General features: G+C 38.2%; 1 protein-coding gene across 2 annotated transcripts in view; it reads right to left on the bottom strand.

The window, feature by feature from the left end:
* Positions 1–943: 943 nt before the first annotated feature.
* SP3 (Sp3 transcription factor) overlaps positions 944–17,900 on the bottom strand; it is a 22,504-nt gene continuing 5,547 nt past the window's right edge. For both annotated transcript variants that reach the window (XM_063116376.1, XM_063116375.1), the window contains 4 exons: positions 10,753–12,106; positions 3,508–3,700; positions 2,993–3,189; positions 944–2,698 (listed from right to left, as the gene is read on the bottom strand). In XM_063116376.1, coding sequence (XP_062972446.1) covers positions 2,382–2,698; positions 2,993–3,189; positions 3,508–3,700; positions 10,753–12,106 — 2,061 coding nt within the window. In that variant the 3' untranslated portion in view covers positions 944–2,381. The remainder of the gene's footprint in view (positions 2,699–2,992; positions 3,190–3,507; positions 3,701–10,752; positions 12,107–17,900) is intronic.

The following is a 17,900-nucleotide window of genomic DNA, read 5'->3' as shown; positions in this document are numbered from 1 at the left end:
AGATGAACTTCCACCTGAAGGGATGTGTCACAAAAGGCTGCTGAATCCATAAATGTATAATAAAAAACAAAAGTAGTGAGATTTGGGTAGGTGGAGAGATAGAGAAGTGAAGAGGCAGTACTAAAGCTTGAGGTTCCAAAAATGTATTTGCTTACTGTCTCCTATAGAACTGCAGATGAAAGCATATTTTTGTACTTTTGTTATATTTGGTTTGTGACCTTATGCCTGCAGAGTAAGGTAGGAGAAAATTACAAATATGTGTAACCTAAAGGTTAATGAAACTGAGACAGAATTAGTCCACATATCAACTCCCCCCCTTTTTTTTTTTGCCTCAAAAGTATCAGCAGGCTTACAAGTAAACAATGACAATGTAGTCAAAGTGTCAAACTTTGTGAAATAGTGAAATAGTTCAAATTTGAGCCTTGAAAGACACTCAGCATGCTGATGTACCACCTTTCCTGGCTCCAAATAGAACTATTCCACATCTTGTATTTTCCTGAGAAGGCGTGCATCTTAGCCAGCCAGGGACTACATGGAGATGTCAATTGTATCAACGGGCACTTCCAAAGTGATTCCTGCTCTGACACAAACCCACCAGGGTTCACTAATGCTCCTGTGAGAGATCACACAAGGGCTGCTGAGTTTCTGGAAGAGGCTTGGGTGTTTTGAAAGAAAACAAGGTCCTTATAACCATACAAACATATGTGGAAGAATTCAACCCAAAGCAAAAAATACATACAACCAGTGCTGGATTCAGTTTTGGCGTGCCCTTGAGCAATGGGTGGGGTGTGGCCTACCTCAGTGAGCCTACCTTCTCACTGTCACTAGCTGCTCTACTGGAAAATGCTCAAAGGCGTATACCACAGCTACCACAGATTGCAAGAAGTTGCTTGTCACTCTCTTTAGGCAAAAGAAAAGGCCAAGGAAAACCAGAAACCCCAAGTCAAAAGGAAAAAAAATAGTGTTTTATTAACTACCACACTGTTATAATACACTTTAAACGTACAATAAGGTAGCCTTTAAATTTGAGGTGATTTGAACAAATGAACAGATTTCCAAATGTTTGTAAATAGTGAACTGCTGTAATGATTGTACTTTTTTTTTTTTTTGTAAAATGGGCAGAGCACTTACAGACTGGCTATGCAAATTAAGTGTGTACATTTTTCTATAATTGAAAATATAAACAGTAATTAAAAAATAAAAAAGAATTCAGCTTAATAAAAAACATATATGTTTATCAGTTAAATGTACTGGATACATACAATTTAAGGGAAGCATAAAGGAAAGATGTGGACATTTAAATGCAGCTCAACTAACCAAAAGCTTGGCAGAAGAAAGCGTTGTATAACCCTTATTTCACTATGACTAATATTAATATGAAGTATTGTCCCTATGGAACTGATTTTATATTATTTGCATATGTGTGTGTGTTTGGGGTTTTTTCCTGTTAATTTACATGATGGCTTTTAAGGCCCTGGCAGACAGATGTTTTTGGAGACAAGATTAGATTTTTTTAAAAAAAACAAAAAACAAAAAAACCACTGTTGAAATGGATACCCTTTAGTTTTTGGTCCTCCAATATTCAAGAAAAGGGCATCTTTTTATTTTTGTTTCACCACAAAAAATGCTGCAACTTATCTTTTTTAAGCCTTTGAATAATTTTAAACATTGGTTATATATATATTGCCCAAATTAGTTATTGAAAGAATATTAACAATACATTATTTTGGCAAAATCAAACTTTAAACATGGCTTTTCAACAGGATTTAAAAGGTGACTATCCCTAGAGTTCCATGTTAAAATGTCATTTTCAAAATCTTACAAGAGTAATGCTTTAAAATATTGTACATAGTTAACCTAATTAAAATAATTAGCTTCAAAATGACAACTTGATGAGCTAAGTAAAGCCTATACAATGAAACATTTGCTTGGAAACTTGATTTGTCAGTTATGCATAATAAAAATTCCAGTCATCAAGAAAATTACAAAATTTCTTTTATCATAACATGATTTCTTTTCACCAATCAACTTTTATCTTACAATAGATAAATACCAACATGTTCTCATTTTTACACTAAACCACAAAGGATTGATGCATTTGATTAGACTACCATTTCCATCGTTAAATTTTTTTTATACAAGTTGGTAAAATTTAATCTCTTCTAGATTCCAAAAGTACCTACAAAACCCATGCAATTTTACCATTTTAATATACTATGGAATATCATACAAAGTAAGGCATTTCAGTGTCATGTATAACCAAGTTACTGTCAATCCAAAAATTTTTGCACATCAATAAAAAGATATCTAAGAACTTAGGAACAATATTCTTCTCACTACTGTATAAAAATAACCACAATTAATAGGTATCTTGTGTATATTTATTCCATTGTCTCATTTCCAGAAACAGTAACAAGCTGTAAAGGTATTTCAGCGTTGGTAAGAATATCTTGATTGCTGGTGCCAGATGTATTAACAGTTCCTATCCCTGAAACAGAACCTTGTTGAATATTAGCAAGGATAAGTGTTGTTCCACCCGCAGTAATCAAAGTATCCTCTGGTGTTGCTTCTACCGATGCCAGCACTGTACTGCTGGCATGAATAGCCTTTTTATTTTGATGTGTTTTAATATGTTTGGCAAGGTGGTCACTTCTCATGAAGCGCTTGGAGCATTCTGGACAGACAAACTTCTTTTCACCTGTTGAAGACATAAAGTAAAAGTTTTTTTCACACCAACACACACATACACACACACACACAGAATGCTGTCAAACACAACATAATGAAACTTAAACTAAGCTCAGGACAAAATCGATTCTTGAGAAGAAAATCAAAGAGAAGTGTACTGATACAAAGGAAGCTATTATAGGCTAATGTTTTACAAACATTTAGAAATTAGCAATAGGTAAAATACATTTTATGCTTCAGTCTCCCCCACCAAAGAGGAACATGCAAAAAACGAAACAAACACAAAAAGAAAACCATTGGTGACCTGTATGTGTTCTCCTGTGCCGCTGTAGCTCATCACTGCGGGTAAACCTTTTGCCACAGAACATCCAAGTACAAACAAATGGACGCTCTCCAGAATGCCAGCGGAGATGAGCTCTCAGATGTGATGTCTTTCCGTACACTTTTCCACAGCCTGGTATATGACAGATGTGTTGTTTCTTTTTCCCCAAATTGGTTCCTCTGTTAAAATATGCATTAAAACAAAAGTTACATTCAGATTGTAAGCATGCAGTACATTTTACTGAACTGGAAAGAGATGCGTTCAAATATCTCAGTATGCATTTAGCAGGATCCAGGTCACTGTAGGAGCCATCACCACTGAACCTCAGAGTCACAATACAGGCCACATCCCTCAATCAAGCATCTGCCCATTTGCCGTGAAAGTACCAGAAGCATGAATTCTCCCACAGCTACAGGTGTGGAAATTAATGAGCTCTCTCACTTTTGCCTCAATTATTTTAAGGACGTTTACTACACAAGAAGTCAAGAACTGCACACCTTCCCCCGCCTTCTTTACAATTAGGACAGGTACAGGCGACTCTTCGCAATCTTTTCCCTTCTTGATGTGGCTGGTCCCCTTCCTCATCTACCACCTGCACTCTCAGATGTGTCAGATCATTGGTATTCAATGTGGAATCACCACCCAGCTGCCACTCTTCTGGATCAGGTTCCTCTTCTTTAATCCTAATATCTGAAGACAAGAAACATCGATCAGTAGCTACCCTATTAAATGGAGGGAAGCAAACCATAATGATCCTACCCCTTTAAGCACTGTATACCAGCTGAAAAGTCAGGTGCTTTTATTACTGCCCTGTGTTATGGCTAGATCCTCTAGCGCCTCTTCTGTATTTAAAAGACATGCCTAGTCACAAGTTTCAAATCATCAATATAAGAACTTTTTTTAAAACAACAACAACAACAACAGGACACACAATTAAAACTGTACAAATAAAAGCATTTTTTTCCTCTGGCTGGAAGAGAGAGAGTAATGCATGCTGTATAGCAAAATAGAAAGAAACAGTATATTAAGTTTTTTCTGAACCTTCGTGAATGATTTATCAAAACCCACCCTTAATTAAATATTTAAATACATTTCAATGAAACCAGTGGGAAAACTAAAAAAAAAAAAAAGTTGAAAGAAAGTTTCAAGAATACTTATTAAAATCCCTGTAAATTACTCTTTGCAACTGCAATGGGATGTGAACACAAATGAAGTGAAACTGTCTAAACAGCTACTTGATACAATGTAATGATACAAAAGCTTTTAATTGACTGAGATATGCAAACAAAACCACAAAATGCAAATTAAAACAAAGAGTGAGTTTTTAGTTGTCTTAAATAGCATCTGCCTCCTAAAATGTCTAAAGGGTCGGCAGCTATTTTAGACCATCTGCTAAAATGGGCAGGGGGTGTTGAGCTTCTTTTAGTCTGAGGGCTGAATCCATTTCAGAGAGGCTCTGGGGACACACACTGCAGTGGTGGGCGTGGCCAACAATGAACAGGGTGGGGTCAAAAATACCAGCTGACTTTAGTTTAGAAGCTCTTACTGCTGCCAATAACTAAGCTGAACTGAGGAAAGGCATTGCAAGCTTTTAGAATGGGAGGGGGGAGCTGAGATACCATCAAACAATATGTGGTTGGAGGAAAGGGGTGTGGCCATGTGGCAAACCCTAGAGGGCTGGACTGGAACCTTAAGAGGGTCAGATTTGCCCCCTGTGCCCAAGGTTTTGCACACCTGCGCTATAGCTAACACGTGATCTGTAAAAGGAATTCCAAGGAAACACTAACAAATAGAGGGGGAATCAAATCCAAGAAATATAGTAGGAGTTAAGTGGTAAAAAACAACAACACAATTGTCATAGATATTTGTTTAGCTAGCTTATGACAAAATTTCATGTTCACCCCAAACTATGAACAAATCTATTATTTGGAGATGGAAGCAATGCTACTCTTGTTTGTGGGCTTCTTTTCCAAAACAAAACAAAAACTAATTTAAAAAAAAGACTTTTCATCATATTTTGTACCAAATTCCCCACTAAACATTTTCTACATTTGACTCATGCCTTTAAAAAGTGGCATTTCCTAAGACATACTTTCAATGTAATATGATCTCACACTACAAAGGTAGGCAGGCATATAAAGTACCACATCAAAGTTATATGCAACATGGCAGTATGCTACAGCAGCGCCTCCCTCCCAAATCATATTTTAAGCTTCCCAGAGTGGGTATAAGAGGACTCCTGAACTATAAAGCGAAGAGGAAGCATGCACATATGCAACCTTGCTTGAATGCAACTATTGGGCACCATTAAGTCAGTAATAATTTCACACAATGTGACAAGTATCAGAATGTCATTTTACTTTAAGAACACTAAGACAAAATACCTACTCTAGTTGGTGCTTAAAGTCAAGAATAAGTGGCTCACTAATCAGCTATTCAGGTGGATCTTTTGCAGCATAATTCTCTTGTTCCCTTGAACACACCTTGTTAAAATAAAAACTACACACATTATACACACACACACACACTCTCTAAATAAATAAATAAATAAATAAATAAATAGAAAAGATATGTGAAATAAGCACGCCAAAGTGCCCACTCCAAATAGGCACTTCATACTTGTTTTCAGCCTTCTAGGAATTTGAAAGGGGCTCAACTAGAGATTTAGTATTCACATACAAATACAAATCTGTTTACCAACAGTCTGCAAGACAGGGGGCTATACCCAACACTGAGCAAATGGACTTCCACTTGTGCAAGGGATCTTATCTTGCCTGTCCTCTCTTTGCTTCTACAGCCCATTTCACAGAGAAAGAGAGAGAGAGAGGGAGAAAGAGAGAGAGAGCTTCAGAGAGTCCCCCAAACCTCTGGAGCAGATGTGGGAGACACAGAGTACTGCAAGGGGAATCTGCTTTGCTGGTTGATGCCATTTGGCTAGTGGACAGACACAACTGGATTTCAGCCAGAGTGTTTAGTACATAGGAAGGTGAAGAACATTCAAATCTATAGGCAAATTAGTGCAACAGATAAAAAAAATTATTCTTAGAAAATGAGATAATTTGAAATGCAGTCATAAAAGATATGTTTTAAAAAACTCTCTGATCCATGCGACGACCCACTCTCTTCAGTTTCAGAGTTCTAAGTCACAGTTCATTCCCAAGGGCCAAAGAGGCAAATAACCAGTCTCCATTTCCTCCACATCCCAAAGCATATGTTGCCAGTAAACACACACAGCAAATACAACTTTATCCCATAGGTTTTTTTAAAAAAGGAAATATCCTGGGAATCTGGAGTCCCAACCCTTTAAATAGGGAAAGACTGTCAAGATTGGGACAAATGGCCACCCATTTCTTGTGGTGTGGATTTGGTGTGGATTTAGCAATATCTAAGATGTCAGGGTTTACAAGAGGCCAAGTTGAAAAGCAAATTAGAGATGCTTATTCAAAGACATTTTCTATGCTAATGACAACTGATTTGAATTAAGCACTCCAAACTTAAACCATTCATTTGTCCAGAAAGGAAACAATTCCTAATTTATACATAGTCTGGCAAAGAATTAGGCAATTCCCTTAGGTACTTAACCATGATTGGACAGCCATTAACTGAGCTGGATGAGAGGGGTGAGGTGGGGAAGAATTGCTGCTTAGGTGACAGATGATCTATGCACATACCAAGGAACTAGTTTTTCCAGCTCCTAAAATGGATGCTTGCCCTTTAAAATTGAAGTAAGTCATGTCAACTGGCTAAACCCCAACAATTATGGCTGATCTAGGCCATGCTCATCAAAAGCCCACTGCCAACTCATTTCTGCTTCCTTTAGCAAATCTTACCAGGATCACAACTACTTCCTGCTAACCATTTAGCATCTCCTGATATCACATTAACTCAGCCCTTTGCTGGCAGAGACTTCACCACAAAATGTTGCATCGTGTAAGAGGATTTGTTCAATGCTGGCACAGAAGCTAGAGGAGCAGATAGAATGAGAAGAGAGATGCCTACTTGTACCAGTTTTAGATGCTGCACAACACCGAGAGAAATAACAGAAGATTAATCTAAGGGCAGTATCCAGCAATGCCCAAGCACCAGCAGGACACACTGCTTGTGCAATGAGGATTTAGAGCTTTGGATTGGAACGGAAAATGAGCAGAAACGCTAGTTTCCGGAATGAGGAAGGTCAGCGGAACTCACATAACTGAGCTCAGCAAACTTGCCCTGGTTCAGAAATAAGCACTTATATTTGTTTGAGGGCTTGCTTTATGAAGCATTAGCGCTAAATCCCAGTTGTGCAAACGGTGGATCCGGCTTGTGCAATGGGATCAGCGAGAGCCAGGAGCACAGTGGACCCATTGGATGCTAACCTGTTGGGTACTTCACAACTGGGTAGGTCAATAAGAGGAGCAGTTCACAATTCTTGGGTTCTTGTTTTAACCCTGGTTAGAATTCTCATTTTGAAGTATTTCCCCAGAAACAGTCCCATATTTGCCCATTACTGCCCCATGTAAAGTGAACTCAAAGACACATTACTTAGAAAGGACAAAATCCATCAACAGGCAATATGGAAAGGGAGAAATAATGCAATTAACATTTCATTTGTAGAAAATTTATTTACCCTACTTATTCCAGGTTTGATTTCCTATCTTTAGAGCAAATCCCAGTAGCCTTAGTATCAAGCAACTGCACTGAACCATATTTGTTTAAAATTTAACTGTTTAATCAATTTGTTTTCTTTATCTGAAAAGTTATATGTGACATGACCATTAGCGCAAATGGAAGCTAGTGCTTCATAGCGCAACCCTGGAAACTAGCTCAAACAAGAACTTCTGGAATGGGACAAGTCTGTGGCACTCACTTCCACAAGCTCCGCTGACTTGCTCCATTCTGGAAGCAGTAGTTCAGGCTAGTTTCCAGATTTATTTATTTATTACATTTTCATATTGCCCAATAGCCAGGGCTCTCTGGGCAGTTTACAATAAAAATAATTAAAAACATGGTTTATGCTATCAAGAGTTAGTTTCCCATTGCACTAGCTTCCTGTTGCACTTGCTGTCATTCATGCAAGGGCAGCATTGGATATTGTCCAAGTACTTGACTGCCATCAATGCTGCTTGTTTATATGGCCAAAGAATACCAAAGTTAACTTAACTTAGTGCTGACCTTCCATCAGTAACTAATATATGTGCTTTACAATACAATTGTAAATACAATTTATGTGACTGACTGTGCACCTATAGTGAACTCTAAACTCAACTTCTCTGTACATATCTAAACAATGGGTAGTATCCGACAGGGGTGGTGTGCATGCGGCCAGCTGGTCTGCCCAGGTCCATGTGTGGCCGCAATATAGCACTTCTGGGGGCAAGTACCAATGCCCACAAAAACGCTGGTTTCCAAAAGGAGCAGGTCACAGCCCTTCCAGAAACCAGTGTTTTCATGTGCATCAGGCTTGCCCCTGGAGGCGCTATATTGTGGCGACCACCTCTATTAGATAGCACCTAATAATTAAACTATTAGCCGAGACCAAAAAAAACCCCAACTTTATCTTGTGCACACACAAGTGCTTGAATATTCCCAGTGAGTTTTTCCTCCGACGCTATTTTTTCTATAAACAGTAGATCCATATACCATACCAGAAACGGCTTGGGAAAGTCTGTTTCAAAACTGATTTATTATTAGAACTGTAGGTGGGGGATGGCTGCTGTTCTAGACATACAAGGCCAAAGCCCCACCTGGCATGAGGATGAGGCATCTTATTCTTTGGATCCTGGCCAGTTTTTATTTATTTATTACATTTTTATACTGTCCAAGGCTCTCTGGGCAGTGCACAATTAAAACCATAAAATACCACGAGTATCCAAATAATCAAAACTATTATCTAGGGTCTCCTTTCCTCATATTTAACTTGCACCCACCTCTAACTGAATTCCTAGGTTAAATAAACAAGAAGAGAGCGATTTTTCTCTCCTTACACAAGATCACTAAGAATTCTTACAGTATTAATTTATTCAATTGCAAGAACATTCACATTGGTTACCAAGTTGGAATGTCAATGGCATGGGAAACTGTCATTGTTTCCACAACTTATTTTACCAGTCCTTTTCTTTGCCTAAGCTCTTCCACTCCTATACTGAAAAAACACAACACTGAAAATTAATTATACTATTCCAAACACAAGCCTCAAAATTAAGCCATGAAGTTTATCCATGAATAATCAATACAGAAGTAACCCATTAATCTTTACTCATCAAGCCCCTTTTTCCTTGACTATATTTTACACTAATATTTACACTAGAACTTAAGAGTGTCCTTGCTGATGTACTGTATCAAACTGACTAAAAATTGCAGTTCAGACATATACTGCAACTTTTACATATAGGCTCTGGTACACCATTTAGCATAAATATTTTGTAAATTTGAGCAGCAAGTTATTACAGCAACCCTTCTTTATCATCTACCTGAAATCAGACTCGCTCTCAAGCATGTGAATTAGAAAGCTTTGCTGCTTGAATCTTGGAAAAAATATCAGCACATCATCAGAAATGACTGTGGGCAATCTTCACACATGGCCTATCGCGCACTGAGATATCTTCATGCATTTCCTCTCATGGTCGGGTCACGTGGCGAATCAAAAACAGTCAGTTCACATCTGTGAATTGCCCCAAATTTAAGGATATCCTTTAGTGCCATGGCTTATATGAATACTTTTGAAATAGATCTCTCAAATTTGACTTGCTGGATAAATAGCTACTTCATCTGTTCTAGAATAGAGGTGTCCTTACTCTATACTGTTAAATAACTCATTTGCTATAACAATGGCTATTTTGCTGCTGATCTAAGATTTGTTCCTGAATCTCAAGCTTGTCACACTCTCACATCATGTTCTGATGTGGTACGAAACCAAAGCCAGCTAAGCAGCTAGGAGCAGATTCAGTTACCAACAGAGAACAACAGTGGGAGAGGGACATTGCCTATGAGAAGCTCACAAGCAGACATGAGTGCATCTGGCTGGCCAGTGTGGGAAACAGGATACTGGACTAACTAGGGCTTTGGACTGATCCATGAAGGCAGTTCTTGTATGTGCAGCATATCTCGCATTAATATACCTCCAGCTAATGAACCCATGTCAAACACAGACTCTATTCTAGGACAGGTAGCATTGCTGTTTATCAAGCAAGCTGAATGTAAGAGCTTTATTTCAGAAGTACTCGTGGTGCTAAGGTTTCTGAAATCCCCCTCAGTCTTAAAAGCATTTAGTGATGTGACATGAGGAAACTGTGTTTGAGAAAAACTTGTCCAAAGCCCCTTCAGCTCATGAAACTAGTTTATATGTTTTTTTGGATCTTGGCCTTTGTACTTCAGGAGTTACCGACCAACTGAAGAACAAACAGTGTCATTGCCTTTGCTATGGATTTATTAAAAACTACTTCATTAACTTGAGATTAGGTGATGCAAGAAGTGTTTCAAAACCTCTTGTCTAGAATCCTGGGAATCAAAGCTTTGGAACATATTGTGGTTCACAAAATATGAAGTTTAGATATCATGAACATGGATAACTAAGAAAAGCAACAGAACTTTACATGGTAGAAAGTGAAGCACCTATTCTGACAGTTGAAATACAGTATTTCTTATTAAATAGAACTATAAGGTCTTGCATGCTTCAATGACAAGAGAATACGATTAGCTTTTATCAATACTGAAACCATAAGAAAGGCCAGTTTTACACAGACAATTATAATTATAAATACCTGCAGGACTGTCAGCATTTTCTCCTGAGTGTAGCTGAATGCCACCAGATTCTATGGAATTTATTGTAACTGTCTGCAGATTTGGCAACTGAGCAGTACTTAGACTAACAGGAGTTGAAGTCAAGCCCCCACCTGCTGCAACTTGACCAAGAGTGAGCGTCTGCACAGGTGTCAACGTTATCTGTTGGCCAGGGGCATTTTGCAGCTGTAAGTTCTGCAAGTTCTGGACTCCTTGTACTTGAAATGTCTGCCACGTTATCTGCCCAGATGGGGTCACTGTTTGTGCCTGGATTAAAAAAGTTCCAGGATTCAACTGAAGTTGAAGATTCTGCAAAGCCTGTTGCGATATACCTTGGCTGGCTTGCACACCATGGATTGTCTGTTGCGCAATACCTTGTACAATTTGGGCTTGACTGGTTGTTTGTTGAGACTCTTGAAGCTGTATATGCTGTACAATAGGCTGTGCTGTGGAGACCTGAATATTCTGAGCCTGCGTCTCATCCGAGACTGATGTTTGGATGTAATTTCCCTGAAGATCAGAACTATGTACTTGCCCAGTAGCAGTAGGCAAGCTGTTTGCATTTTGTTCCAATATACTAGTACTGTCTATGGTAACAGGCAGTTGTGATGAAGATGATGTTGGCACAAATAAGTCTGTATCAGTGGTGGTTTCTGTCATTTCAGGAGAAACCTGTTCAGCAGTCCTATCAGAAGTGTCCGAACTATCCATTGCCTGTGCAGTACTTATCAAGTGTCCATCAGCATTAATGCCTGCAGTCATGGTTTGAGAACCACTTAGTCCCAGAGAATCTAAATCAACACTGTTGATGGGAACAAAAGCAATGTTTCCTGGAAGTCCAAGAGGAACGTTAGCAACTACCTGTGCTTGCCCAGGAAAAGATGAACCACCAATTGTAACCCCTTGGACTTGGCCAGTCTGTGATAAAATATTCTGAATATTACTAGAAGATGTTCCAGAGGCAATAATGGTTTGATTGGAGCCAGGAATGATTTGAATTTGACCAGTTTCTTGATTTACACTACCATTGTCGGAAGAGGCCGCAAAACCAAGCTGAACTTGCTGACCATCAGCTGTCTGAATCTGGGGTATTACTTGATATTGGACATTGGACACGGTACCATTCGATGAATCCGATCCAGGTGCAACAGAAAATATCTGTTGATTCTGCAAACTTTGAAGGGGAAGAACATATTGCCCACTTGAGGTTACTGTGGCAGCCCCTGGGATCTGTACTATATTGCCAGCTTCATCTTTGATAGTTGTAGGTGTAGCAGACAACACCTCCCATCTATTTGGAGTTCCTGCTAACTGTACGGAGGCCAAATCTCCTGTCTGAACAGAGACAAAAGCAAAGCAAAAACAAAGTTAAGACATCTAGATTTTAAGTATTAGGTTACATATGAAATGCAAGGAAATCCCTTATATATGCAAGAAGCTTTAGAGTTCGATGTACCACTTAAATGCACTTAAACTGATTCCAATGGGCCTTAGCACACATAACTCTATGCTATATTTTGATGTTTAGCTAAATTAACAGTGCAATCCTACACATGTCTATTTATTAGTAAGTCCCTTATTAAGCCAAAATATGATCACCCGAACATGGTTACTACCATTAACAGTTACAAGAAAAACAAACAAAGATATACTGTGAGTTATGATAGATCTTCTGCATAACTAAAACTAGGATTCAAAGACTTTCGTTGGTATGGACAAGCACTTCTGTGCATGCGCACTAGAGATGTCCCTTCCCACACCTCCTTCTACTATGCTGGATGTCTGTCTCTACACAGCCTTTTGAATTCAGACCAGGAGTAAATGGAGAAGAACTAATGCACATGAATACATCAAGAGAGAGAAAAAAGACAATTGTACTCATTGTACTCATTGTTCCTCAAAGTATTGAAACTTTGAAATTAAACTAATTTTCATCTTTTAAGCATTTTAATGTCCAACTGCTTTAGATGTTTAATGGAAAAAACACCATGTTGGTCATCACTAGGAGGTAGTGATTTATTTTGGAGTTAATGAAAAAGATAAATATTTCATGAACGTAGAATAGAAATGATGTACCGCATTCGATCTTTTCAGCTTGAAAGATACTAAGCTACTCTACTTGAACAGCAACAGTGAGACTACAGCACTGACACCTTTCCACATATCCTATGGCACTGTGGAATGTTGCTCTGAATTGGGTCATAGAAGGTCAGATGTCTCAGTCTCATTACTTTAACTGCAAATTTTAATCACCTTAGCCTTGTTTCTCTTCTTCCCAAACCCTGTTCTACACGTTAATGAGGTTTGGGATAATATAATTAAAATGTTTCCTTGTAAAATCAGAAAGTTTAGGCAGAGTCATATGAAGAAAAATGAACAAGTCTAGCACAATAGATCTAAAGCTTTGCTACAACGTTTACAACATCCTAACAGATGTTGTGTTTATTAGAATGAGAAGTCCTCTAACAGCAGATTCAAAAGACAAGCTGCTGTAGTTTCAACTATTAAATTGTTTAGAAGGATCTCATGTAAATCAGAGGCATGCTAAAGTTTTCAAAGAAATACGTCTCCCCTAAAATATATATATGTTAAAAGTTCACATTTCTAACCATTCTCCATTTCAGATGATTTTTTAAAAAGAATTAGCAGTGTACAATTTTGGGAATTTTAATAAACAATTTCCAGTCTTTGTCTTATGCCTGTACACTTATAAAATACAGTATGCTTATCTTTGCCAGGGTCACCTTTATAAAGGGTACAGATTATTGCACAATCATTTAAAAATATTTGATGTAGTCAAAGCCAAGAAAGAACAAGCCATGGTGGAGCTTCTCTGTCATGCTCTCTGTAAATATCAAAAAATCCAAGTGACAGCCTCTTTTTCAAAGGCCTGAAAGGCACTCTCTTCCCATTCTGGCCAGAATATGTAATACAAGGGCTTCATTTTATATTTGGGAGCAAGAAGCAAAGCTCTACAGTACTTTAATTTTGGGGCAGTCAGATTCCCGTAAGACACACTTCTTCCAAGGCTCTAGGATTTTCCAAGTTCAATGGTTGCTACAATAAAGCCTTTTGACATGTCATACATATGTAGGTAAATAAGGATATGAAAGAAAAATACATTCCCCACCCCCTAAATGCATAGTAGAATCACAATGGAAACAAAAAAGGTTGCCACACTTTACTATCAGTGATATGTATTCACGCTGGATTGCATCCTGAAAAAAGGGTTTCTTCCATTCATAAAAGGTGTTAGAGGCAGAGGAAGGACTCCACTGGCAGACGTGAGGAGGTATGCTTGCCACACACACATACCATGTCACCGATTGCACCCTCCAAAAGTTTGCACCTGAGGGCCCACCCAGAGCCCTCTGGTGCAGATTTGCAGAAAAAGGGGGGAAATCAGCAAAAAAAATCACTTTCCCTCCCACCAGTGAGTGTAAAGCCTAGATCCACTCTATGGAATACTAGTGGAAATATATTCAGAAACTATTAGGGAAGGAGGATATTCCATGATCTGCCATATTTCGTGGAAATGGAGAACACCCAAGAATAAATGAGCATGTAAGTAGTATCATAGCTTGGAAGTTAAGCAGCACCGTGACATAGCCACTCTCCTTTTTTCTCAAAATGGTAGAACTTGGGCTGCTGTTGTCAGCCAGTATGTACTCACAATTAAGTTACACAGGTGAAGACCATTCTGAGAAATAAAATGCCACACTACAGCTAAATACTTTTGAGATTTGTGTTTGTCTGCCTCATACTACCAAAAGCCAGGTAAGCATAGGTGGTAGTGATGGGGATACAGTTGTTGAAGGACTGCCAGCATTGTGTGTAAATGAAGTGAGGTTATATAAAAAGGTGACACAATCGAGTTTAATTTGTTAGTCCCACTGATTTTAAGGAGAATCATATCTGTCCCAAATTACAGTGGTTTTAGATTATTACAAAGGACAATAGACCTTCGGTTCATATGCTCCCTCCAACCCCTCTTCTCTTTCACACAATTAAAAGAGAGTAAACTCTCTGCTTTTACTTTTGACAAAATCATTTTCCTATTACTTATGAACCCAGGGGAATGCTCTTTGTGCCAACTCTGGTTTAACAAACTAGGATCAAACTGTGGTTAAGTTATCTAGGTTTGCTTTAACTAACTAGTTCTTCAGGATCACAACAGGAAACAGTGGTTTAGTCAGAAGTGACAGCCGAAGCTTCTCCTCTCCTCTCTCATGCAAAGGAGCAGAACAGTGACCAACTGGAGAATGCTGGAGGGCTGGATTTGGTCCCCAGGCATGAGGCTCCACACCCTTGGTTTAGATCAAAGGTTGGTATCCTTTCTAATGCTTTGGACTTAACTCCCATAAGCCCCAGCCAGCATGACCAATGGCCAGGGATTATGAAAGTTGCAGTTCAAAACACCTGGAGGGTGTTAGGTTGCCTATTCCTGGTTTAGATAACCATCTGAACTGGGATAATAATAATAATAACAACAACAACTACAATAATTTCTTACCCACCTCTCCCTCTGGATCGAGGCAGGGTACAACACAAATACAAATACATATAATTGATTAAAAACATATAAAACTAATGCATTATTAGAAGGCAGCACATAATTAAAAGGAAGCTTAAAATTCAACTGAGTAGGCCTGCTGGAAGTGATCAGTCTTTATGGCTTTCTTAAATTTCAAATGGGAGGCATGAAGCCTAGGATTTTTGAACCTCAATGTGGGTTCAGTAACAAATTGAAATGGACAGACTCTGAATCAGCCTGGGCCAAATTGAGCCATTTTTCAAAGCACCAAATCAAAGAGTCAGTGCACACAACTAATAAAAAAATGCAAGAATATGTTTCAAGGATTAATTCAGTCACTTGAGTTATCTGTGATGCAAGAACTCGCTACATTTACAGAGTCACTATTTGGGGCATGTGTACACCAGGTTCCTGATCCCCTAAGCATCCACAGATTCAGGCAGTCAATGTTTAGTGACCCACAGCCTCCTTTCGATAATGCATAATTAAAATTGCTACACATTGCAATGATATAATTGGGACATGTACATACTATTAAAGCATACTGTAAACATGATTAAGTTTAACCTCAATACTAATTGTATTTAATTTAAATGTGTTTACTTTAGGTTCATTATAACTTACCTTCCCAGTTATCTTAAAATCACAACCACAAGGAGTTATTAATATAAGCACATTCATTTCTCTTCTAGCTTTAGCATGTAAATGTTGCAGAGTGGTTATATAAGTTCACAAAAATATAGATTTGTTCCCTTACTTGCAATACTAACAAGTCCTACTTCAAATGTTCTGAGGTTTACTCAGTTTTGGACGCGTACAGGTGAAAATTTACTCGTTATAAAACTTGTTTGATTTGATTATTATCTCTACCATGAGTGTACTACTTTCATATTCACACTCAAAAGTACATTTTATATAAAGCTGCTTATAAAATCTGGGTTTCAGGGTTTTCTTTTACAATTGCCATTCCTTGCATGTCTGTTATTATACATTTTGGTTACTGTGCAACACTTTCCCCAAAGAACAGCTAATACACTAACAGCAGAACCCTATACATGTTTACTCAGAAGTACGTTCCACTTTGTTCAAAGTGTCTTACTCCTAGATAAGTGTACATTGCATTGTAACATAAAATTGAAGTCCTCAAAAAATATTGGGAACTCCTTTTCAAAATGGCATCAAAGTAGCAAACAATTTCTTTTAATAGATTAGCCTTTATATTTCAGATATTCCTTAAGGGAAAAAATGCCATGCCTCTAATGCTAGCTGACAGAAGAAAGGGGACAAAAATAAATCTAGGTGAAAGCCTACATCAAAACAAAGACATCTCAAACAGTGTCATTTGTACTCAAGCTATAAAATCATCCATACCCCACAAGTGATATAAAGTTCTAAAGAGTAACCCTCCTCAGACAGCGGCTGTTGAAACGGCTAAACTATTGGGCGGGGGGGGGGGGTGAGTAAGAAGAAAGAGAACCAGTATTGGAAGCACACAATGAGAAGAACATAAGAGCTATTTGTAAGTATGACAAAAACCAATATTTTATATATTTTAGGGCATAATGCTATGCATGTTTAGACAGAAAAAGTCCTACAACTCCAGAGTTCCCGAGCCATGCTGGCTGGGGAATGCTGGGAGTTGTAGGACTTCCTTTCTGTCTAAACATGCATAGGATTGCATCCTTAATATTATATAAAGGAAAAAAATAGTAGAAACTGTGATGGTGCCTGGGGGAAGAAAAGTTTGAGCAGAGAATTTTACTGAAAACAGAAGCAATCAACTAATGCTAAATCAACTAATGTTTTATACTGTTTTTATATTTGTGATGGTTTTAAATTTTGTATACTTTTTTATGTTCACTGTTTTTAACTTTTGTAAACTGCCCAGAGAGCTTCAGCTAAAGGGGGGGGGTATATAAATTTAATAAATAAATGAATACTAGCTGCTGATTTCACTGCACCTTTCTAAGAGATATTATGTATTACACAAACCCCTCTATATCTTAAATCTAAGAAGATAGGCTCACAGATATTCAGGCTCAATATTGAACTTTTACATAAGTTGGCCCTGCAAGAAACTGTAAAAGGATAAACATGGGGGAAAAACCCTTATTGAGCAAGAGCAGAAGACTGTTGAGCTCTAGGTCTACATGAATAAATCCTGCTACACCTCAGCACTCTAGTGATATAACACTATTACCCTATGGCACTGACTCCTGGGATACAGCGCTCAGTGACCTGGTGGGTTATCATCTTGCTCTCAACCTGAGCAGCACAGTATACAAGACGGAGAGTACCTCAGTCTTTCTCTCCCAGCACTGTATGGGATTTCATCTTTATTCCATGTTATTTTAAACTATTGATGGGGCAGAGCCAGGGTCCTTGGAAGGCTGATTAATTAGGACTGGATAAAGGGTTTTTCCTCCAATCTTAATTAACACACACCGAGATAACTTTTAGCTTATCACATCAGGGATGTGGGGGAATTAGAATTCTGGCATTTACAACTCATGGTACACATCATGGAAGGATAAAGAGAAAGGACTTTTTTTTTCTTTACATACCTTCCTAAAACCTTCCCCTGCTATGCTATAT

This window comes from Elgaria multicarinata, chromosome 2 (assembly GCF_023053635.1).
Source record: "Elgaria multicarinata webbii isolate HBS135686 ecotype San Diego chromosome 2, rElgMul1.1.pri, whole genome shotgun sequence".
In the NCBI taxonomy this organism is placed as follows: Eukaryota; Metazoa; Chordata; class Lepidosauria; order Squamata; family Anguidae; genus Elgaria; species Elgaria multicarinata.
Note: the sequence above shows the minus strand (reverse complement) of the source record. Positions and strands in the feature narration are given on the sequence as shown.